The sequence below is a fragment of the Pectinophora gossypiella genome, chromosome 14, assembly GCF_024362695.1.
Source record: "Pectinophora gossypiella chromosome 14, ilPecGoss1.1, whole genome shotgun sequence".
Classification (NCBI taxonomy): Eukaryota; Metazoa; Arthropoda; class Insecta; order Lepidoptera; family Gelechiidae; genus Pectinophora; species Pectinophora gossypiella.
The window spans coordinates 10,230,725-10,255,474 of NC_065417.1; the positions used below are offsets into that span (position 1 = coordinate 10,230,725).

Consider the following 24,750-nt stretch of genomic DNA (forward strand, 5'->3'; position numbering starts at 1 on the left):
AAATTGCTTATACTTCATAGAACCGGAAAATTGCGGTTTCGAAGCATTAGATGAGAAAAAGAAACAAAAATTTGCGGGACCCCACACCAGGAATTTTATTTCATTGTTTTTACGTGGTAATGAAATGCAAATTAGCGTTTAAAGTTTAAGGCGGGATGCAGTTTTTGTACGCGGTTAGAGATCTAATTTCTCTGAAAATACAATTCTCGTGTTTTACAAAAGTGGGCGGTGAAAGGGGAATTGAGAACGGAGTCGAGTTGTTTTGTAAAACGTTGGGAACTTTACATTATTGTATAGTTTAGCAGTAACTTTGGTGCAGTATTTAAATCGTGGTTCTTTTTTTTATTTTTCTTTAGTAGGTACGTTCAATGGACTACATTACGGTTCTATAAATCGTTGGTCCTTTAGGTCCATTGTTTTCCAACATTCATTTCCGGTAAAATACCTATTGAATGTAGGAACGGAATGTATGAATGGTCGTTCTATTATATTTTTTAGTCTCAGAACAGGCATTCAGATCCAGAACCATATTAGGCTACGAACATCTTTCTAACTGGCTCACACGCGATTGAAGACTCAGTTTACACCGTAAAAGGATTGCATATCTACGTTGAAATCTCCGAGTAAATAAGACCTGACACGGATCAAGTGTAAAGTCTCAGTCGATATCTGCATAAAGTACCTCTGCATTTTGTTTAGAAGACTGAATATCCAGAATTGCGTTCTTAACTAAAACTTCAGGGGAATTAAAACGCCACATCTAAGCAATTTATCTAAAAAAGCGATATTGCAATTTGACATTTGCGCATATAAAAGTAAGTGCGAAATGCAAACAAATATCTAATAGCAATATTGCTGTGTTAGATGAATTGCTTCGATGTGGCCTTTTTAACCCCCCAGTTCTGTTTCGCCACTTGCTACATCTAGAGATTGTATCTGGTAAACAATACGAGTTGTACTGGTAGCCAGTTATTAGACAGTTTGTCTGCAAGGATTCTAATATATATAAGTAGTTTTATCACGTATCCAATTAATTGAATTAAGACTCGCAACTTTGATACAGAATCATAAAGACATAATTTATTATTCAATTTATCCAGACACCGCATTCTTAATTAAAACGTGAATACAAAAAATTAATTTGAGCGCGCTAACTCGTCATTCAAATGCCAAAAAGTCTGCCTCTTGTCAGTGCTTACGAATATTTAAAAGGCAGCGAGTCGTAAAGGTACCTGTAATCTATTTAAGTATTACACTAATATTTATATCATTTCAAATAAAGTCTAAAATACTTTTTTAAAATTCAATAATTATGAGTCACTTCTTTCATGTCGGTTGTGGGTGAGGTATATAATAAATAGTCCACATCATCAACTCTGGTGTCAAGATTATTATTTAGCCCTTTGACATGCTTCATGTTACGTATACGCACTTAGTCGGGACCAACGACTAAACCAAAATTAAAACAAATGAAAAGTCAATTCCAACATTCCGAACCCTATGAAAATTCAATGGTGAGAACACTGATATTTAGGCACCATACGCAGTTGGAGGTGAAGCCCCGCGATGCAACTTTACAAAATCCGCGTTGTGTGAGAATCGACTAACTGATTACCTTACTTATCTATTATATGTATATTATATACCTATATATATATATCGACAATGTGATATCGTGCACTGATGAATCGTTTCTAAGGCACTTTAAGTTATAAAGGTAGAATAGAAACGCTCGTACTATGTCAGTAAGTTAACCTCAATCAATATCAGCGAGCCATGCGTCTTCCTGCTATTCAAAGAAAGAAACCTGTTGGATGGGAGCCAAGTGAAGCTGCATCTAAATGTAAGGCGAACGTGAGTTTATCTTCGAGGTGAGCCGTGCCTTTTGGAGTAATGGGTTCGTTTGCCGTTTTACAAAACTGACATGATTGGTAAAAGAGATTTGTATTGAAACGGTCTACACATTCTTAGGGCAATAGCGGCGTAGGTATTACCAGTTTTATGATGATAAGCGCGCTTTACTACCATATTATTTTGGATTATACATAAGTACTTCTTAAAATCGCCATTTACTTTAGACATTCCTTTCAAACAACATGTCCATTTTTTCCTTATATCAGCTACTTATGGTATATTTTTGCAATATCAATATACGTATATCATATTATTGGAAACATAACCCATCTTGGAAGGTAAAGGTTCATTGATCTCATCATCAGAGTTCAAATTGTATTTCTCACAATATATCAGATAAATTGAAACGTCTGTTTCGATATCTTTAATATATAATACATTAAGAATGAATAGCTTCTGAAGAGTCCAGTCCATGTACATTTACCTTTACCACATTCTGCACGCAATTATTAATCTCAAAAGGTTTCTTGGTGATAACTTACAAGACCACCCACCCACTTACATTATTCAATCAGAGTCATCTAAAGTGTTGATATATGCGAAGAAATTATTTAAATTGAGCCGTTTTCATATTAATTTACATAATTGAAACACATTAATATTCTATTAGGAACTTATTAGGTTAGAGAAGATTTTATTATTATTGATCTATATCCATTTGCAGAAATGCGGACCGACAACCTACCATCTCTAGCAAATGTCGGCGTTGAGTAAAGACCGATCATGTTTATTTACCAAATTGGCTTTATATTAAGGCTACATTATATTCTTTACATTACTGTATATTCCTTCAGTTTCATATTCCTTTGCCTACCTATCCTCCCACACTCGTTTCAGAAAATTAAATTTGACATATCATGTATTTGATATTAGTACACGCCATCTAAGTTATATCTGTTATTTTCTTATCCACCGAAAAGAAAAGGGACGGGTAATCGCCAGGCATAAAATTTATGGAACACACGTCAATTTAAGACAGAATTTACAGAAACTCTTCCAAAACTTTATATTGACCAATAATCCGACAGAATTAAGTTAACAGCACACGTCAAACGGATTTCATTCCCATTCTCATTTACGCCTATTTTATTCTCCCGGAACACTCTTTTTTTTTTCAAGCTAACAGTTGTCAATCATCCGCCACTTTCCTTTTCGGCTGATAAGAAAATGACAGTTATAACTTAAAATAAAATTAGGAGGTGTCTGCAGGAATCGGGGCCATTTACACCAGCCGCTCTTTGCTGTGTGGTCACTATGCAAGACATCTTTCAGTTCACTTTTCAATGACTTTATTGTAGTTCCCACACTAGTGGGGTAGATCCTCCATAATCAACTTGCTACTATTCTTGCTATAAAAATCTTAAGACAATTATTATTGTGAAAACTATACCGTTACAGATTGCTAGCCCCTCGTTCATTATTATGGTTCTGAGAGAGTACAAAATCCCTTAGTAGACTTTTACAACTTTTCTGGGAAGATAAGCAGATGAACGCATTCTGTGTTTTCTCTATTTCTAGAGTAAAAGAGCTGAAAGTAAAACTATTTAGAGAAAGTAAGATTTAAGAAGATATTGTTTTCTATAAATAGTTGAACCATGGAGGACTGTACTAACCGATACTAACATTTCGTACCAGAGGTATACTAAGACAAATACAAGTACGGTCAGATCTAGAACAAATATTAGTCCTATGTTTACATAAATGTTTGCCCAGCTGGGTACCGTAGCCTTATGAACATGATCGTCGAATATGTCTCCTTCGTACGAAGTAAGTAGATAGGTACGTAATGCTGGGGGGCTTGTTTTTTATACCAAAATTTGTTGCAAGTAGTCTTCTATAAAAAAAACTCTATCTATAATAAATACCAGCTAATAGTGTCATTCCAAATGCCATTAATAATGCCATTTCAATTCCTACCATTCCAAACTAAATTTAGTGAGACAGTTCTAAAACTAGCTTTATCTTTGTCTTGCACTCGTCGTAAGTGAAGGACGGCATTATTTTGACAGTTATTAGACTAAAATAAAAGTGAATTTTGATTGCCGGAATCGGCTCCTTTGTAACTATTATAGCTTTATTTGACAGAAAACATATCAACTAGATTCCTGATTTCAACTATGCAAGCTCTTATTCCGGTTGTTAACTGAGCATAGCTATTGGTTAGTTTAAGCTAGCTTATCAGCTAACTTCGGGCCGCTTCTCTCCGACATAACCCGCTCTGTAATGTCGAAATATGCACCCACTTAGGCAAGTTATTATATTTTTTCACTGGATGAGGACCCTCAAAGGTCCGTCCGCATCTGGCCTGGCCGACAAAAATAGCAGTCCTAAAAATAACCTAAGTACCATCGAACATTTAGACATATCTCTAAGAGTTTTTATGAATGGATAAAACCATATTGGTGTTGATTTTGATGCATGCTTTACTTTCTTCCTTATTTCTGGATCGACAGCGGAGCAATAAACTGAGATCCTCAATGATCCGTTGTAACTCACGATCATCCAAAAATAACATCATCGACTTTAACGAAAATAGATCGGAGAAATCCCAATGACACACTTCACTCACGCGGTTGTTTTGTTAGTCTAGTGTAGGGTTGGTTAATGGGATGACGATAATACGTGCTAATACTATTATGATTGTATATTTATTGTACTTACTTGACATAAAGGCTGCCACAAATAAAGTAGATAAATAAGTAGATGCTTTAAAAAATCTATTAGAAGGTAACGTAAAGTATTGTTACTTTGATGAAGGTACTTGTGGAAATTAAGAACTTACTAATTATTTCGTTCGGAATTAAAGTTCAAAAAGAGAGAACGATCAATGTTCTGTGATTTTCTTAAATAAATAGCTCATTAAATTCAATAACATTTACTTTCCAATAAGACCACAGACAAAAATCGAGTCAGAGACTAATACCTATATCAAAAATATCTTGACTTTGAGTTATTAGTGTAAGTAGACAAGAAATTGACTTTCAGAACAGAGCTGAGTACGTATTCGTCGAACCCGGTTCAGTGAATCATAAAATTATTACTGAACATCTAGAAGACAAACTCACATGTCTACAAGAGCATTAAGACAGCCCTGTTCCACTTTGCGTCTATTCTTCGAAATCCCGCAACGGGTGGTCGACTTTTGACATTTACTTTATTGTGGACGAATAAAAATAGTCCTGCGCACGCTAGACTAACTGATTGCAACTGATTTATCGACCTGATTTATTGAAGTATTTTAATTAAATCGAGCAGAGGTGATCGATTTATCTTAGAGCCCTAATGCAAAGATTCGATTGAACTTCTCTTTTTATTTTCGATCGTTTGATAAAACGTCTTAATAAGGCACGTTTTTCTTTAAAGTACGCTGACTCACGAATTTAAAGGAAGTATTATACATTTTTTTTTATTTTATTGAAAAGGTACACAGACAGATTGTAAACAGTACCATGTACTTGTGACAAAACTCAAACAGGTTTAGAACTAGTCTACAATAAAAATAAAAATACTGTACACAGCATGACAAAATAGAAAGAAAAAAGGACAGAACTTAGGATAAATAATATAAAAACCTACTGATACATTAAAAACAATATTTGTCACAAAGTATTATTGCTAGGGATATTAACGGATAAACTGTTTACGTAGAACCTACTGGAACCTTAGCCAAGTTGCAAACAATTGACAAAAGGTGACATTTCAGTCCCATATATTTTTATCTCTGCCACTAACGATTATCATAAACATTTGCAACTTGGCTTGCATTTGCCTCTGAATATATTTTGTTCACGTTTTAGGGTTGTGCTAGCCTCATTAACCAATATCATTATGGTCATTTCCGGTTCGAAACTAAAACATGTTATGCCTCAATCAGTCAGCAATCGCTGACAGAATGTTTATAGAGGTAATTTCCTCCATGACTCGACGACGGGACTCCTGGAGTCTAGTTTGAAGCTGTATATAAATGTTGGGCATTTGTTTTATACTGATAGAATGCTAATCGTGATGATAGCATTGCAGTTAGGGAAAACGAGTCAAGGAAACCGAGGTGCGGGATTTTATACGAAACCGTACACAAAACCCCGCGTTTATACCGTTTTACCGATACCGTGTGCACCATGCTTAGGATACTGCCAGAAATAATATCAGTTGTCTAGTAGTTATTGATTTTAGCGATAGAACCGCATTAGTTTAGTTTTCCTGTAAATGTATCGTCAATGTGTGTACATTAAAGTGTTATATTAATATTTATTATGTATTTATTTAACAGTTTATTCGTATTGTACACAGAACAGGATATAAAAACAATTAGACTAACACAAGACAGACATACGGTTATTATTGTTCAATAATTATTTTCTAATATCAACTCTGGCATCAGTGTCGATGAGATCGGTAATCCATCTCACAACCCACACGATAGAAGTATGAAGGAAGAAATAATTATTTGTAAATAGAAAGGCTATATTTAAATATATTAATGTATTCATATTTATTTTATAAATTAAGTGTCAATTTTAGAATTGCCATGTTTACTGGCGATATTAGTAAAACTTCCACGTTATGAGCGACCATTAATACTAGTTAACATCACTGAATAATTCATTCCAACGTCGATACATAAATTGACTGGACCTAATAGATTTGTCTCATTGACAAACGCGGTAACAAGTAGATAGGTAATCGACACCCAACTAGCCGCGTGTAAAATCGATAAATTATCGATAAAATATTTTATCTCTATACCAAATCATATTATCGTGTAAATGCTACAAGAAGAATTATCTTAAATGGTTCGATAACGTTGACAAAATGCGGTAATAATGGCAAAAAGTTTTGTTAACTCGTGGTGTTAAAAGCTTATATTATCTGTTTGCAATGAAAATCAGACTATCCATCCATAATTATCTTTCAATGTTCCAATTTTTTATGACGATCTTTATACTTTTAACTTTGTTAGTAGTCGTTTTTACATCCATCATTTACCTACAAGATAAGAAAGATCCTTTGATTGAGTTGATTGTAAGTATCCAAAATATAACAACAAAACCTCAGCTTATGCCTTATTACTTTATAAGACGTACTGAGTCGTTCCTAGAATACCTCATAGAACCATATCGCAGATTAATATCTCTCAATCAAGTTTAAAACTATCGATTAATACCATCGCTTTATTAACTGCACTAACCTATTGTCAACTTTCCAGCAATAAATCATGCGATAGCAAATAATTAGGGTCACTAGAGAATTTGTTGCTGTTGGCATCGACTGTTTTATCAGTGCAGTCACTGACCTTCGCATTATGTCACCGCTGATCGATGTTCTCGTATTGAATCATTTTGCTTGTAATGCCACCCACTTTTGTAGAACTCCTTAAAGCTTATAATCTATAGATTGTCCTGTCCAACACAATGGAATATCTCTATTTGTGCGATAGACTTGTTACTTGTTATTGTACGACTCACTTTATCCAGTTTAGGATTTCAATGCCTATAATGTGGTTGAAGGGTGTAACGAGTTGTTTTTTGACGTGACTTAGGTAGTAGGTTTGCCTCAGACGACATTAACTATTTCGCTACACGGGATCACTAGATCTGTTTATCTGTGTTATTGAAGTTTTTTCTGCCATCTTATAAGTACGCTGTCAGTTTGTTTGTAAAATAAATATAAATTTATGAGCAGTAAGTAGGTACCTGAAAGCTGAATGCTAGCAAAAACAAAATCGTCTCAAAAACAAAGCTGTTTGTTAACACCAATTCGATTTCTGAAAGACTCCAACGAGCGTTTGAATTCAGCGTAATCTTTGTTACCAATACGCTTTTACTGGATAATGTTTTATTAACTGGCATCTTTCTGCATAAAATATTAAGTTTTTAGTCGGCACACGCCGCGGCCGCAGCCGCAAAAAGGCAAGGGAGGTCCAGTACTGACGCGCTTGCGGCACTATTTACATAAAGTGGAATAATTAATTGCGACTTAAAAGACAAAGAACGGCCGCCCGTTCGCTATTCATGTAAATTAGGTCTAGTCTAGCCTTTATTTTTGCAAAACAAGCACTGTATACATTTTCGTTGGCAAACGATGATGCATCTTTGATAGCGCGATAGTTTTTACAAACAAGACTTCATTTGAAGTTTTCTTAAAAAATATCATCCTTGTTTGCGTGTTTCACATAATATTAACATAAACTAAAGTTTCATTTTAGTTTATTAAAATACTTCCTTGGGGATATTCAAATTAATTAAATAGCAATCCCTTGTTGATCCTAATACAACAGTTAGGTTATTTCACATGAAAACAACTCTGTATACTTAAGTAGAATTTTAAATAAACACATCGTATATTATGATGGGCGACTAGCAAATTGTGGGAACTAAATAGACGCTACGTCGTATTTGAATTTATAATACGTAAATGACAGTGGATGTACATACGAGTACTGCTTTGCATAATTTGTAATAAGCTTGTACAGGTAATGCTAAAACTGTCTTCTTTGATTGCGGCTCTACGAGAGGTTTGTTTGATATTAACTTCATTACCCTGTCATCTACGTTATACCTGTAGTGTCAGTGGTCACATTCATATCACCTTTGCCTGCCTTAGTTGGTGTCATATATATCATTCATTCGATATTGTAGTCAATCATTCAATCATTTACCATCATAGTCATGTCATGTAGCTTTAAATTTTCATTCTTCTTCTTATCGTGTGGGTTGTGAAGTGGATTACTAACCTCATCAACCCTGCTGTCAGGTTTAATATTGAGCCGCCAAAAGCCCATGATATGACTCATGTAACGACTGTTTACTTACATCAGTAAGTAGTTAACAAGACCAACGGCTTAACGTGCCTTCCTAACCACGCATCATCTTACTTCCGCACAATCAGGTCAGATCAGACTGTAATTTCGTAACCAAACTAGGGATTACACAGAGATTTTTGTGATATGTCACCGGGATTCATACCGGTGATCTCCGGATCGTGAGCCCAACGTTCTATCACTGAACCAGGCTTTGCTAAACTGCCTCTCAGGTATGTATATCAGCGATGCGACGACCCGCCGGCGTGGTCGACGATTTCCCTCATTCAGCGCTTATCGCTATCGACCCACTAGGGTCGATTAATTCTTCCAAATATTTTTCCTTTCAGACGACGCCCTGAGCCGAGGTTCGCGCCCAACTGGGCACCCTCAGGCCTGTTGTCTTAAACGTTGTACCGGGTGAGAGCCTTCAGCGCTCCCCATTTGTCCGGCCAAGTAGTTAATGCCATCTGCGGCAAATCTACAATAAGTCACGTAAAAAAAAAAGGTATGTATAGGGCGTTGTTTCTTTCTTGTAAGTACTTGTTGACCAACGTTTCGATGAAAACAAAATAAAATACATTTATTTCAAGTTACAATGCCTCATGCACCCCACCGATCTTAATTTAATTGTTACGTATTACATGAAACTGTACTAACGTGTTCACAGTAAAAATCATTACCGAAATTAGTTTAAGTATTTAATATTCCATGTTTTGTTAACAGACAGCTAATTTGTCATGTCATTCAAGTAGTCATCGGTGTACGGGATCTAATTTGAATATGTAATGAAACCAAGATTATATGCCGCAAGTAACGATAGATGATGCGCTTCCATGCACAAGATGGAATATTAGCCTGAGGATAGTGCCAAGTATTACATTGGTACATTACGAACCAAAACCATTAATTATGAAGACTTTATTAATTGCAGGTGAATGTTTTGAGGTGGTGCGTTCGTTTGATTTATTGTATACGTTGATGAAGAGCTCAAATGCAAACAAATAAAAAAAAGATGATTTACTGCGAGCACGTGTAATGATGTATGAAGGTAACGCGGCGGGAATAACATAGTAGTTGTTGCAATATTTTATGGACTCACATCATTGCTAGCCTAGAGGCTCAATATAACTTTCCATGGCAAGTAAGAGGAAGGCAAAGGTTAGCAATTAATATCTAATAAATAGGTTTTCTAAGAATATCCAAAACTTTCCCAAAACAGGATAGGCTACATGGAAATTTATAAACCAATTTTAACTAACACAATTTCTGAAACCACCGCCAAGTTCCTGAGGTAATTAGCTCCTGATTTCGACTTGAAACTGGTTGGAACTTGTTACGCTCTCTGTTGTGGTTTTTGTTTGCCTTTGCGTAACACTGATTCGAGAACTTTATTAGCAAGTTTGAAGTCTCGGCCAACGAAAATAGGAGTTTACAAGAGAGTTGCCCTCACATTTATTGGTCTATCAAAGTGTTCGTCTCTTTTGTAAGAAGGTAGCTGGAAACCGCAGAGCTCATTTTAACGTTGGAGTGAATTTCTATTGATCAACAAAATTGGTGTTTGCGTCTTATTCCTCTTTTTTAAACACGTTGTAGTGAAAACATGCTATAAATTTATTTTTAAAAGGGCTGTTAAAAGTGACTTATTTTTCAATTTTATTATAAAGTACTTAAGTAGGTATGCTAAGTTTCAAAGATTCGTTGAAAAATCTTCTTTTAAGAATAAGTATTTTTACATCGCAAAGATAAAGGTTTCCATGTAACCTTTCGACTTCGTCGGCGTTATCTTCAGAAACACTTTCCCTAACATGCTAATTACATAGCCAAACACGAATGGTTGGCGAGTCAACAATCTCGAGAATCTCGTCTTGCCTTTATGTGGGTCTTTATTATTAACTTTAGCGAATTCCATGACTGCCAAGGGCATATACAGGTTCACTGCTATGAGATTCTCTTTGTTTTGCCAATGTCTTTACATCATCAGGTACGCCATTTCATTCGTATTTATTTTGTTATTTTTTTGTATTTTCAGCAACATTATTTTACTTTCAATTATGTAGGTAACGGATATTTATACTTTTCTGGGAATTGAAGCCAAACAAGGAGTTATGATGGGTAGGTACATGTAAGTAGGTAAGCAATTATCCTCTAAAATACACAGATCCAGATTCTACCGAACCATACGTATTGTGAGCATTTTCCTTTCTTACTTCTAGCTTCAGGAAGTACGTGAGTTGTGTAGTCATTTTGCAGTAATTTAATGATAACGTTACTTTGCTTTTGAAACCTAATATTTTTTTGCAATATTTATATTTTTCAAAGAGACAAATACTTCCACGATTAACGAATATGGAGGTAGCAAGAGAGATATAATAATCGAATGAAATGGAATTCCATAGTCTCTACTTACCCCGGTGGGATAAGGGCGTGAGTGTAAATATGTATGTAAGTATAATTAGTTCCAGATAAAATGAAGCTCAATGGTAATTTACAGTTATTATTTATATTGGTGTAAATATAATGATTGAGTGCGTTGGCGTATCGTATGACATAATATTTTTACGATAAGAATACATCGAATGGTGTTAATTGGACACTTATAAGTGATTAATTGACACAGGATGGCGTAAGTAAACTTAGTAATTGATATTTATTACTTGAGCTTTCTTGTACGCTATTAATTATTTTCTTTTTTACCTACTAAGTTTGCTGCATACCTAACATCTAAACGTGTCACTTTTTCCAACCATGAACTCGTAGGGCCCTTTAGGACTAGGACACAATAATATAAAATATTACGTAGCTGTATAAGAGGTACCTTACCTGATTGGGCACTAAATTTGTAACCGGCAAACAAAACCCGAACAGTTTCAAGCTGATAGCACAGCTATGGTGTCTTGGTGAATAAGGGCCCCAAAGATTCATAATTGTTTACCATATCCGACATATTTCATATTTTATTTTTACAACTATCAAGTAGTCAATTGGAAAAAGTGACATGTTGAGATGTTAGGCATGTGGCAATCTATGGCGCTCTAGTCTCAACAGTGTTGAAATATCTGGAGTCTCATATCCCTGATTTTAACGCGGTAAGAACCCGTTATTATTATGTGTTTTAACTATTCGGGTGTTAGTTTAGGGTCCTAGCTCGTACTGCAATCCATTTTTACTTTCCGACGTTAGTGTAAAATATCAACGTGAGTAGGTGATATCACCTTTTATGGAGTTTTAGTAGGTATTTGTCATATATTTTGAGCAAATTACTTGAATTTACTTGAACTTGGCCTTACCTTATTTTATAGTGCGCCAGGATTGTGGTGGTACACCGTCAATTAGTGATTATTGATGGTTCGGTTCCATTGAGTATCGTGCACGGAACCGCGCAAATAATATCGACTATCGAATATCGAAATACCGATTGCATGTACTAATCTAGATGCACCTTAACAGGAATTGGAAGACCTTTATTAAAGTGGAGGAAGGTATGAGACAATATTTATACATTATCTATCAATAGATAAAATGATGAATGATGATGATTAGGAAGAAAAGATATATTATAGTCGGTCAAAGTAAGATGATGATTAAGTCGATGCAAGTAAGTATGTCGACAATTTATTGTTTACATACAATGACTTTTTAAAGCCAGATGACATCAGTAAATGCAAAACAGTAACATACACTTCTGATTACACCCACACTACTTTCTTCGTAAGTATTTGTTCGATTAATATTATGATCTATCGACATTGTTAGGCTATTCATTATTTTTGTATTCACATTTAGTTTTAATGATGAAGTAGATGAGTGGGATGGTGATAACCTATTGTGTGGGTTTTCAAACACTATTAATTTATTAGGTGCTTATTTGATTAATTAAAAAAGTACGTGTTGGGAAATTTTGAGAATACTTATAAAGAAGACAATGTATTCCTCTTGCAGACCTTTATCAACAAGAGTTCCTTGATTCCGATCTTTAGTTATAATAACATACGCTATATAGTGTAAGCAGCGATATCCATCGTAAAAATTAAATGATCTAAGTATCTACACCTCAGCGAGCTTCCTGTTAGACCAATGTGACGGGTAGTGACCCCTATCGCCATCAATAATCGTCGAGTAACTTTATTTTCAATAAATAATTGGAAACGAACTTCACCAAATGGCCCACGGTTTTTGCGCTTCTCACAGTTACAGTGTGGAGCGGCTTGGTAAAGTATGCTCCGTAACGTGTACGATCGATTTAGGGAACCCTATACCCAGCAACAGGACGTGTAGTATTAGGTTGTTTATATTAAGTATAATGGTGCTAATTCCTGTAAATACCATCTAATTTTATTTTAAGTTATATCTGTCATTTTCTTATCCGCCGAAAAGGAAAGGGACGGGTAATCGACAAGCATATTTATGGAACACACGTCAATTTTAAGCACAAATCTAAACCAACCGTCTAAAAATTTTACATCCGTCAATAACCCGACACAGTTAAGTACAACACGCCAAACGGATTGCATACCAGCGACGTACCTTTTGATTCGCCCGAGTTATTCATTCATTCACTCATTCTTCCTAAAATTAAGAGCTGTGAATCATCCGTCCCTTTCCTTTTCGACGGATATGAAAATGACGGATATAACTTTAAATAAAATTAGGCGGTGTCTGCAGGAATCGGGGCCATTATAGACCTAAATAATCTCAATGATATACTTCATTGTGATGCATACACTATGCCTGTAACTGTTTTTTTTTAATTTACTGGATGGGCAGAATCATAAATCGTAAGACAATAACTTGCACGTTACATAACCTCACGACTACATCCCAAACGGGCTAGTCAGAGGTACATCCATCTCAAAATGAACTAAGTTTCCACTCCTCACCGGGCTTGCATAACCTTGCATAATAATATGATACTTTTGTCATAATGCGTGTTAAAAGTTATGCATTGTACTTTTGTGTTATTGCATGCATAAAATGACGAAATGAAATACTTAAAATGTTTCACGCTTGTTATCATACCAGGAATGCCGTAAAAGGCAAATAAAGGAGATCTTAATGTTTATTTAATTTATCTAAGTACCAACCTATGTTTTCTTTATACAGGGTGTTAGTGACATGGTAACGAAAACTTTGAGGGATGATTCAGGTAATGATTCTGAGTTGATATCAAGTGGAATTTTTCGTCGCAAAAGTATGGAACGGAAAATAATTTAAAAAAACACAAAAAATTTCATGAATTTTCCGACAGAAAATTCCACTTAATATCAACTCAGAATCATGGTCTGAATCATCCCCCTCAGTATTCGTTACGGTGTCACTAACACCCATATCTACTTGTATGGCTACCTGTATGTACTGGTACGGGGTGTAAGTGACATCGTAACGAATACTGAGGGGGCTGATTTAGCTCATTATTGTTAATATCAAGTGGAATTTTCGATCGCAAAAGAATAGAATTGAAAATAATTAAAAAAATACTAAAAAAAATCATGAATTTTGCGACGGAAAATTCCACTTGATTTTAACTCAGAATCATGGTCTGAATCATCCCCCTCAGTATTCGTTACGATGTTACTAACACCCAGTATACGATTCTGTAAGCAGGAGTAAGTGTTAGAAAAACAAAAAAAAAAACATTTAAATTTACTTTGTTCATTGTCGTTTTTATAAAAAAAGAAATGTGAAACTCGATATCACTTGAATTACCATTGTTAAGTAGGTATTTTTTATACATAATAAACTTTTGTTGAGAAAATTAATTACTTACTTATTGACCCTTCATTTTTATCCAATTACCGGAATACAAAAAGTGTTTTTACTTTTGCGAATCAATTAAAGGCCTTCGATGATTCAATACATTTTCGCTCCTACCAATTAGTAAGTATTTGCTGTATTTTTCCTATCTATAGTCTTAGGCAAAACGGTATTGGTGTTTGGAGAGCTTATCAATTAGGTAGAGCTTCATCGTGTCCACCTTGATATGAACATCACGAATTCAGCAAAAATATGTCTAATTTAGGAAGACACACATTTATAGAATGCGAATTAAGAGAGCCGACAATAAGTAAATGGTAATGAGCCACGAAGAAGAGAGAGATGTTGTAAATTCTCCAACAATAAATTATACAGAGGAATAATTTCAAATTCGGTTGATTGAAGGGAGGTCTGTGCCCAGCAGTATGTACCATTTTTGATGTAAGCTCGCGTTTGATGACAATTAAAGTTTCACCTTAAGATACCATGCGGTATTTTGGATTTTCAATTTGTATAATGCGGCTAAACGCGGGCCTTCATATTGTAGAACATATCGCGATGAAAATCCGGCTAATTGTTAACCTTTTATACCTTTACCTTTTAATCCTTGTCAATTATTAAAACGGTCCGGTTTCCGAATGCGGCTAGCTGAAGTGTAATATAGCGGATTATCGTAATGCAATGTCCAAGTGCCATATTAAAATTGAAATGTTTGGGAAATAAAGACTGCAACAGGTTGTTCCAGTCTTTCGCTATTAAAAATGAAGTAAAACAAATCAAGAAATGATAAACTCTATCCCAGTAGATAAAATTTTAATGATTATTCAATTTATTATAAGTACATAATATTTTGTCTCTCACTGTAAAGCTTTTCATTACCACGTAGTGTTTTCTTTAATTGAAACTCTGCTCGCCGGTAAATAAATCGTATTTTTGCACATTTGCCAATTAATGTCATTGAACTGAAACCTGCGAACACGTGAGTAGTTTCATCGATACGCTGTAAAATAGGAAAAACAGACTCGAAATATATGGGGTCATTGAACTAATTAAATAGTCGTCAACCGTGACGTTAGACATCTGTTTGGCAATCGCCTATTTGGCTGATTTTATGGGCAACTACACACTGCCTTTGGGTTTGCTCTCCGTAAAATATACTTTACGAAAATACATTTTAAAGCTCGCTGGGCTCTTGCATCACTTTGAACTCGCTCGTATGACAAGTGTGATAAAGTCTGTAGCACAGATCATATAATACTAACGTACAGATGCCTCACGTCATACAACGAAACTGTGCCGTTCTAACTCGGGCAATTCTTCGGGCTATTTTTAGTTCTAATAAATGACCACTAGATGCCGCTAAAACGCCCTAGCGCTCAAGCGTAAATAATCGAGCGACATCTAGTGAAATTTCAGCTTACTGAGTGCAAGTTATTGCAAGCACAATATATTACTTAGAGTTAGAGTAAAATTAAGATAATAGATGGCGCAAACGGATTTTTTTTTCTCAACGTTGACATGTTAGTATTATAATCTGTGACAATGATCTGTGACATTGTCAAGGTGACAGTTGTTAGTTGACATACGATTATTTCTGATGTTTGGTGGTCTTCACTTCATTTTGTATTGGCAAAAATATGACTCATGTAACGACTACTTACTTACATCAGTAAGTAGTAACCTTTGGCGGCTCAATAGTAACCCTGACACCAGGGTTGATGAGGTTGGTACGTCACCTCACAACCCACACGATAAGAAGAAGATTGGCAAAAATATATCTCCAACTCCTGTAAGTATCTAATTAGTTACTAAAACTGGAAGATAATTAAAAACATAGCTAAGGTCCTACCTAGAACGCAATCGTCCCTTATCATCCCGGGCGTTTCGTAAAACCGACTGAGGAGAACCTTTATAAAAGACAAGTCTTTTCTAGCATGATGAATCATTACATTGGACCACCGGTTAAGCACCTGAGGACTTTGTATAAAGTGCTTCCAAATTGGTCTCTGCTTACTCGTGGCTCTGCCCAGCCTAATCGGGATTACAGGCGTGAGTATAAGTATGTATGTAGTAGATACTTTTTTTGTGTAGCTGTCACCTATCTATGGTACAAATCATAATATACTGTTTGTTGAAAAAAGTTAAATAAGTCTAGTTAGGCAGTGAGCGTGTTGTGAATTTAAGCCTGTAACTTATTTCAGATCTCTAAAGACGATGATAACCATTGTGAAGAATGACATGCAAAGGCTATTAGAACCACATATCAACAATTTTCTGACCATGACCAAGTGATGAATATGATAAAAGTCTACCTCATGAAAGCCACACTACTTTTCAAAGAAAAATATTTTCTTTGGAGTTGTAGGTATTATAGTGAAAACTTAATCTTGACTTCTGTTCTGCATAAATGAGAATCGCACTATGCCAGGTATGTATGCTTAAATTATTATCCCATTAACCCATTTCTTTGAGCCCGAATATCTAAATGTTCAATAAAGTAGATAAATTTCAAACTCATCGGATTACATGCGTAATAGGTCATCCATGTGTATAAATGTAAAAAATAGAACCTACTATTACTACTCCATTCCACCAATCTACTCATTGGTATAAGAGAGTATTAACTCACACTTACTCTCCTTAAGTCTCCTTGTCAGGGCGAGCAGAGCAGAGTTTTGGCACACAAGGTGTATATACATTGCAATATACCTACTATTATTATATAGTCACTATTACTCTAATATAAAATAGGTCATAATGGTACACTTTTTTGCATCTCAAACGATGAACACCAGTTCAAACCCTGGTACCGGACTTGCATTAATTTATTTTAAACAGTTCACATCTAGCACAGTTGGCTCGACCATTATAGGTAGCAATACGGCCTATCGTTAGCCTAACAGAAAGCTTGTGAGGTGCGTGTGCTTAGTTCATCTTGTGATGAATGTTACTTTGACTACCTCAATGGGATGCAAGATCTTGCTTATGTTATTATATTATCTGTGATACATAGATAAACTAATGCCTATAATACCTGATGGGTGGTAGAAATGTTTTGTTCTGAATATCATTGTCGATCAAAATTAATGTGCTCTTTTAATAACTATTATATTTTCATTTGTAGGTAACATAATGTAGCGAGTACCCTGGTTGAGTCAAGATAATATAAAATAAGTGGAAAGATAATGTGGCCCAAGTATGTGATGATGTGCAAACAGCCGAATGTGAATCTGGTAATAATGTGCCTGTTTAAATGAGTTTTAGTTGAGTACCAAATAGTTACCTAGGTTTTCCTGGGAAAAACACTGATCCAGCCTTTCTGATTCAACTGAGTTTTTGTATGGTTTTGAATAAATAACTAAACAATAGAAATGTGTCTTTTTTATTTTACTATCCCCTTTCCATTACATAGATAGGTATCATTTAAAGTAACTATAAATAATTAATTGTTCATTACAATTTATATACAAATAGTATTAGTTTATGATAATTAAGATACCTACTTGATTATTAAAATTAACAAATTTAATGAAGTTGGATTTTTTTTAATGACTAGAATGAAAATACAATAAATATTCAATTAAACTACTTCTTTAATTCAAAAGGTATTACATTTTGTTTTTGTTAGATACAATACTAATTTCTTTTTTAATACTTTGCATTTTGGCGTGTCTTCAGTAATTGACAACCGTCTTCTCTTCGGCGTGTTACACTGGTATGCTACTGCTGGCGGCTCCACGAGCTCTTCAAGTTCGCAGTCGCGAAGCCGATTATTTTTGTACACCTTTTTCGGTGTCAGTACTTTAAAAGTACCTGATGAACCTAAAAAGAAAAATAGTATGTATTAATAAATAATGTCGTGAATCTTATTTTCTTGTCGTGGGTGGAATACCAGCCTAATCAACCCTAGTGTCAGGGTTATGATTGAGTCGCCAAAGGCCCCAAAAGGTGAATGTAAAGCAAAGTTGTTGGAGGTAACATACCTAACATAAAGGAAGAAAAGGGCAATTATGACATTCATTAAAGTAGGTAGGTAACTAACGTATTAACGTAGCCATTTTATAAATATTAAATAAAATGTGTATGATAAGTGATTCCTAAAAGATAGACATAGGTAGGTACTTATAAAATTCCACAGTACATTATTTTGTTATATCTCAAAACCATTAGGCTGCCCCCACATTGGGCGTTGGCCGAGCGTACGCGTTTCCTGAGCGTGCTGCCGGCGTCGGCGCGGCGCGGGCGTCGCGTCAGCGCGCCGTCTGTGGGGCGCGGGCTTCGCGTTGTCCAGCGCCGCACAAGCGCTGCGTGAACGCCGCGCAGACGCCGCGCTTACGTCGCGTTCCACGGGCGACTGACTGACTGACTGAGATGCTAGCGGGCGCGGGGGGGAATGTGTGCGGGGGGCACGGGCGGCCGAACGCCCGTGGAACGCGACGTAAGCGCGGCGTCTGCGCGGCGTTCACGCAGCGCTTGTGCGGCGCTGGACAACGCGAAGCCCGCGCCCCGCAGACGGTGCGCTGACGCGATGTCCGCGCCGCGCCGACGCCGGCAGCACGCTCAGGAAACGCGTACGCTCGGCCAACGCCCAATGTGGGGGCAGCCTTAGGCAGCTTTTTCGATGAAAGCTCCCACTAGTCTTGATTTTTTTCGGACATAGATTGAACATCAGCGCTCAAAAAGTGGGACGCAAAGTTACTGTTAATATAGCGACGTGAGTGACAGTATTTCTCCGCGGTGCGCGATTAGGCGCCGAACTGGCAACATGCGAAGTGCGTGGTAAAAAGTTGCAAATATAGAAGCTCAAAGAAAAAAATATATAACACTTCTTATAAGTCATGATAATGACAGATAGAATAAAAAAATAATAATGACAGATATAACTTAAAATAAAATTAAATAAAAATAATGATTAGATTACTGACGTGTTAAAGGCAACCAGACGAGATATAGAATGTAAACAAAGTTTCAGAGGTTCAAAACATTTATATTTGAATAAATTATCATAGAGTTCGAATTTTAATCGCTGTCGTCTGTACTAGACAAAGATGATTCGTCGGAAGAGTCCGAGTTAGCTGTGTTTATGATTAAACTATCTATCGTATTATCAATCATGTTGTCAATACTGTGTTTAAATCAACAACTACTCACAATACTAGCAAAAAGCAAAAATAAAAGTAACAGAAACGGAATAATAAGAACAAAAATCTAAGTAGGTAAATACGGGGACGAAAAAATATGTATCACTTCGAACGCAATCCAAACAGAAATGAACTTGTTCATAAAATGGCGGTCCAAATGTTGACAGCTGCGGTACAGACTGCTTTCCTGTACCTACCACGAAACACAACGACAGCTGTCGTTGATTAACTGACGCCATAACTGCGCGTACGAGTGATAAGGACAGAGATGATAATCCCTGGTTATCGCAATGTAACTCAGTAATGGTCCGTTTGTTTAGTTTTTTATCTCGTCTGGCTACGCTGCGGTATAGGTTTTGCGTTAAAGAGCCACAAACATAGTCGGTACCTACTTACTTAAGTAAGTGGAATGATAAGGCTTTATTACCTACATTAACTCGATTCATCTGCCACACACGATGCGTCAGGTCATCGTGTGTACCAATGTAACCTACCTACCTACCTATAAAATGTATGACGAAATCGTGGGTCGCCCACCAATGAACTATTTATTATAACACTGCCCGATCCCGATGCCCGAGCCCGCGATCTCGAGTAATCTCGACGCATCGCGTTTGGGTAGTTTAATAACCGCTATAATATATACCTATAAGCCCTGTAAGCGCGGTGCACTGTTTTGTACAAGATTGTAAACAACTACGTCTCAATTACGTGTGTCGAGCAACTATAGACTTTATGTCATTATAAAGATAAGATCCATTCTGGCTTGTTGCGTTGCGCGAGGTCACGTGTTATTACGATTGTAGGTAGGCAGGTACCTACCTACTGGCTGAGTCGCGCAAACGCAAATGATAGGTCCGATGCGATGCGATGCGTAGTAGGTATGTAGGTAAATCTGCCTATATGTTTGTTACCTCTTCAGACTTAAACAAATGGTTACGTTATGGTAGGTTACATTACCTACGCATCTACGACAATCGCCGTCTGCGTAAAGTTGAAAGCGAAAAGCTACTTTTTCTACCTATAGCTACCTAACTTACCTATTAGGGTATTAAGTAGGTATTATAGATAGTAGGTAGGTATCTTGGTATAGGTACAATAAAGTCGTAAATTTCTGTTTTCATAATATTTTACGTCTTTAATTATTTTAAACCCTACAATTTATGTTAATACGGCTTTATTATAGTTTAGTTACTGAAAATGGTTCGGAATCGAGACGTCTATAGGCACCTATCGAACCTAACTATCATCACAGCCCGGACACTTCATACAAACAACCTATCCTCTACTTTAAACATTTAACTAGGTAGGTAGGTACCTACATTAACTTGTCTACATCTAAGTAGTAGGTAAGTTGTAATTAGCTAGGTACCTAACATTTCAAAAAACTCAAGGTCGGTAGGTATCATTCACGTAATAACTCACTATCACTATACTAAAACCCAATATTATGTAGATATTCAAGCAATAGGTAGGTACCTAAACTACAATTAAAAATTTGATTGTATTTGTATTAATTCGGTGGTAGTTAAGTACCTACCTACCCAATTGTAGGTAATAACTTGACAAATTAATTGTGCTTACCTGGTGAGGAAGTGCTTGAGCGATTTTGAAGGTCTTGAGTCTGATATGGTTCTGGAACTGCACTTCTCTGGAGTCTTTTTCTATGACCATTCATTTTTTCATTTCGTACATACTTGATATTGAAATGGTCAATGCATAAATACCTTGACCGCAAATTTTCTGCAGGCAAGTGGGCAATGTTCATATTACCTACAAGAAAAGAATATAATGTTCAATAAAACATAAATAGCCTATAGATGTTCCACTGCTGGATCGTCTCTACCCTCTGCCCTCAAATAACAGGAGGTAATCGTTTTGGTGGTAGCCCGGACCAACTATATAATTTCTGAAGCAAAGCTTACTCTTACTTTTTCGGACAAATAAGTGACTTAGTCCGCAATGTCATAACTAAACAAAGATTAATGGTTGGATCTTGGTAGTGGTTGCCTGGAAGAAATTGCTTAAACAGAAATTGCTTCTATGCTGTTCTGGGAGCAAATAAAAAACATAGAACACGTTCAGCTGCTTGTCTTCCCGGGCATGTCGTAAAAACCGACAGAGGGATTGCGTCCTCTAACATGATGGACCAATGTTATGGGCGACAGGCTGATCCCTTATCACCATAAGGTTCATCATATCCATCTTAGGACTTCGTATCAACAGTGGCTGCAAGTTGTCTTTGATTACTTGTGGCTCTGCCCACCCCATTTGGGATCACGGGCGTGAGTTTATGTATGTATGTATGTATGTAATTGCTTAAACAGGCCTCCCATTTGTACTGTAGTAGGTATGTTGCATAAATTTTTGTATGTTCTAACTGTTTGTGATCATTAAAAATATTTGATTTGTGATGAATAATCTCACAAAGTAATTTTGATAATATCAGGAACAGTATCCGGACCTCCAGATCATAAGCCTAATGTTCTAATCAATAATACACAGAGGCAGAATCCACTAAAACAGCAACTTTTGACATGTCTTATTAAGTTCTTGTAGTTACCTACCTATACATAATGTATGTATAGATTGGTACCTGCTGAAAGGTGGTCAGGCGTGAGCGAGACCAAGATACTAGGTATACCTCATTTGGGTTCCTGGCTAATGTACACAGTCCCGATGTGTGAAATTGGTATAAAACTGTAGGTTTGGTAGATAGTAATTTATCTTAGGTATCTTTTAAGACTGTATAAGAAGAAATAAATTAATGTTTTATTTTTATTTATTTTCAACTTAAATTAAAAGTAAATGTGTAAGTAGATATCTGGGGGGTCAAAATGGCTACATCAAAGCAATTCATCTAAGAAAGCAATATTGCTATTTGACATTTGTTTGCATCGCACACTTACTTTTATATGCACAAATGTGAAACTGCAATATTGCTTACTTAGATGAATTGCTTCAATGTGGGTATTTTAACCGCCCTGGTCTATAAACTGTTCAATAAAACAGTCCAAAATTCAGAAATAATTATGTACTTGATTGACTTTTTTTAACTTTTGTCCCTTTTATTCCACAGTTCACTTGGAAATATGTGTAATTATGTATGTGTAACTTGGAAATAATAATGCATCGCATACAGTATTGGCATATAGTAGGTACCTACTTTACAAGTTTTTGACTATTCCAGTGCTTTAGTAGTTATAGCAATTGGTTCAGAATCTGGAGGCCCTGAGTTCCCAGTAAGAATATGTTAAAAATCACTAATTAAGATTTTCAAGTTTGATTAGTATATCTATATGCCATGCTAAATTACCCAATTGTACAAAAGTTAATTTAATAATTCCAAATTGACATTGAGCACAATACCTAATTATATTATGTTCTTCAGACAGAAAAAACTGTTCTACTGCTCTAAACTGTTGATCTCAGCTTGATTTTAAGTATTACATTAATTATGGTAAACTAAATGGTGACAAATGATAAACCGATTATCGAAATAATAGTCTAGCAAATAGGGGGAGTGGCAATAACTTTACCACCATGTTAAGTAGGTATTTCTTTTTATTTTATTCCAGTCTTGATTGTCATTGATTCTTTCAAATTGTTTGTTTAATATTAAAAATAAATAAAAGTAAACATTTAACTACTTACCGCAATTCTCAAGCCATACTTTTAGGCGGTTGACGTCATTCCACGGAAAACGGAACATTGACTTCTGTTCCGAAGAATTTGTACAATTATAATAAGAACAATTGTCTGCAGGCATTTTTTATAACCACTGTTCCTGTGTCGCTACGTGAAAGCAGGTTTCATGAAGCCAAATCAAAGTCCGATTTCAGTCCAGGGTCAGTTTGTAAATCACAATACACAAAACGTAGAAGGCGCGTTCGACTCGGAATTCAAACGAACGAAAACAAACATTTTCAAACATAGGTAGGTTATTTGAAAGTTGCGTTTTTTTTGTTCTCAAATTTAGTTTCTAATGATATCTGTAGGTGGTTATATTATTTTTAAAATTTGATATTGTATCTCTCATAATTATTACAACGGAATTACAACTAAACATTTAATAAATTCAATAAAAATGTATTTTGCAAAAAAACACAAACTTTTAAAAACGTAATATTTTATTATCTGTGGCAAAGCTAGATCGATGTTGCAATAATTAACGATAGATGGCGCAACTTTAAGCGAGCTTCTTACACACAATTATAGATGGCGTTAATAAAAACGAGACCGTTCAACCCCTCAACAAGCTCCATACTCGACGTAGTTCCGACGTAAATCCGCTAGAGTAACCACTAAATTTAAAAATATAAAAATCTCCATTAAATGCCAATATCTTTGATTAACTTTTGGTTGGAGTAGAACTTTTACATTATAAAACATAATTTTAGTGCCTAATTATCGATTATTGGCTTTTAAAGAAACTTTAATTACAAATCGGTACTATTAGCGTCATCTATTGAAATTTTTTTGAACAATGTTTCCTAATGTTCGCGATGAGAACCCATGGTCTGTAGGTATACGATGGCGCCCTGCGGATCGATTGATCGGGCGAACGGAAACAACCCAAAATCTATTCTCATATTACCTATTTGGATGCAAACGAACACCAAAAGATTTTCAACTATAGTGTTTGGAAATCTGGGCCTTACGAGATCAATAAAAAAACGCGCAAAAAGCGGCATATAAAGCGAAGGTTGATGGCCTACCATCTACACCACATACGTACATTGACCAAATAGGAGATATCCTTAAAAAAGTTTTAATAAGATCTACTCTGAACCGGCGTGCGTGCATGAAACTCGAATTTCATAGTTTCTGCTTATATCGGTGGGAAATAACGCTCACGCCACGCAATACACTTACGCCAAGTTTATGTATGTATGTATTTATATTAATATTCAAAAATACTAACTATTAATTAGTCGGTCTGATTACATTTTGCAAATAAATATTAAAAAGTTCTAATAAACGTAACAATGTCAATTCGGATTACTTTACACGTTTATTGTGTCTTAAAATTTGGCACGATCGTGTGTAATGTTGTTTACTTTAGCGTGCAAAATTATTTAACTATGTAGTTTGGCTAGGAATAGTTTACAAGGTGAAAGAGCCATGACAGAGGCGTTTTGC

At 35.8% G+C, this 24,750-nt stretch overlaps 2 protein-coding genes and 1 long non-coding RNA gene across 5 annotated transcripts in view; 1 reads left to right on the plus strand and 2 right to left on the minus strand.

Moving 5' to 3' along the window:
• Positions 1–24,750, minus strand: part of LOC126372851 (collagen alpha-3(IX) chain-like) — a 209,622-nt gene that overhangs the window by 169,587 nt on the left and 15,285 nt on the right. The window lies entirely within an intron of this gene.
• LOC126372896 (uncharacterized) lies at positions 16,155–17,704 on the plus strand. The gene is made up of 3 exons (XR_007567236.1): positions 16,155–16,256; positions 16,669–16,895; positions 17,592–17,704. It is a non-coding gene; the product is annotated as an uncharacterized LOC126372896 (long non-coding RNA).
• LOC126372888 (uncharacterized) lies at positions 18,008–23,559 on the minus strand. Its single transcript, XM_050018820.1, has 3 exons — positions 23,263–23,559; positions 21,193–21,381; positions 18,008–18,289 (listed from the first exon to the last, which is right to left on the minus strand). Exons 1-3 carry the CDS (start codon positions 23,375–23,377, stop codon positions 18,066–18,068), a joined length of 528 nt encoding a protein of 175 aa, XP_049874777.1. The 5' UTR covers positions 23,378–23,559; the 3' UTR covers positions 18,008–18,065.

What these genes read in the sequence shown, in the direction of transcription:
- LOC126372888 (XM_050018820.1), bottom strand. Translation starts at nt 23,377, where the DNA reads ATGCCTGCAGACAATTGTTCTTATTATAATTGTACAAATTCTTCGGAA. An exon ending in AGTATGGCTTGAGAATTGCG is followed by an intron (nt 21,382 to 23,262) that starts GTAAGTAGTTAA and finishes CTTTTCTTGTAG; the next exon opens with GTAATATGAACATTGCCCAC. An exon ending in CTCAAGCACTTCCTCACCAG is followed by an intron (nt 18,290 to 21,192) that starts GTAAGCACAATT and finishes TTTTCTTTTTAG; the next exon opens with GTTCATCAGGTACTTTTAAA.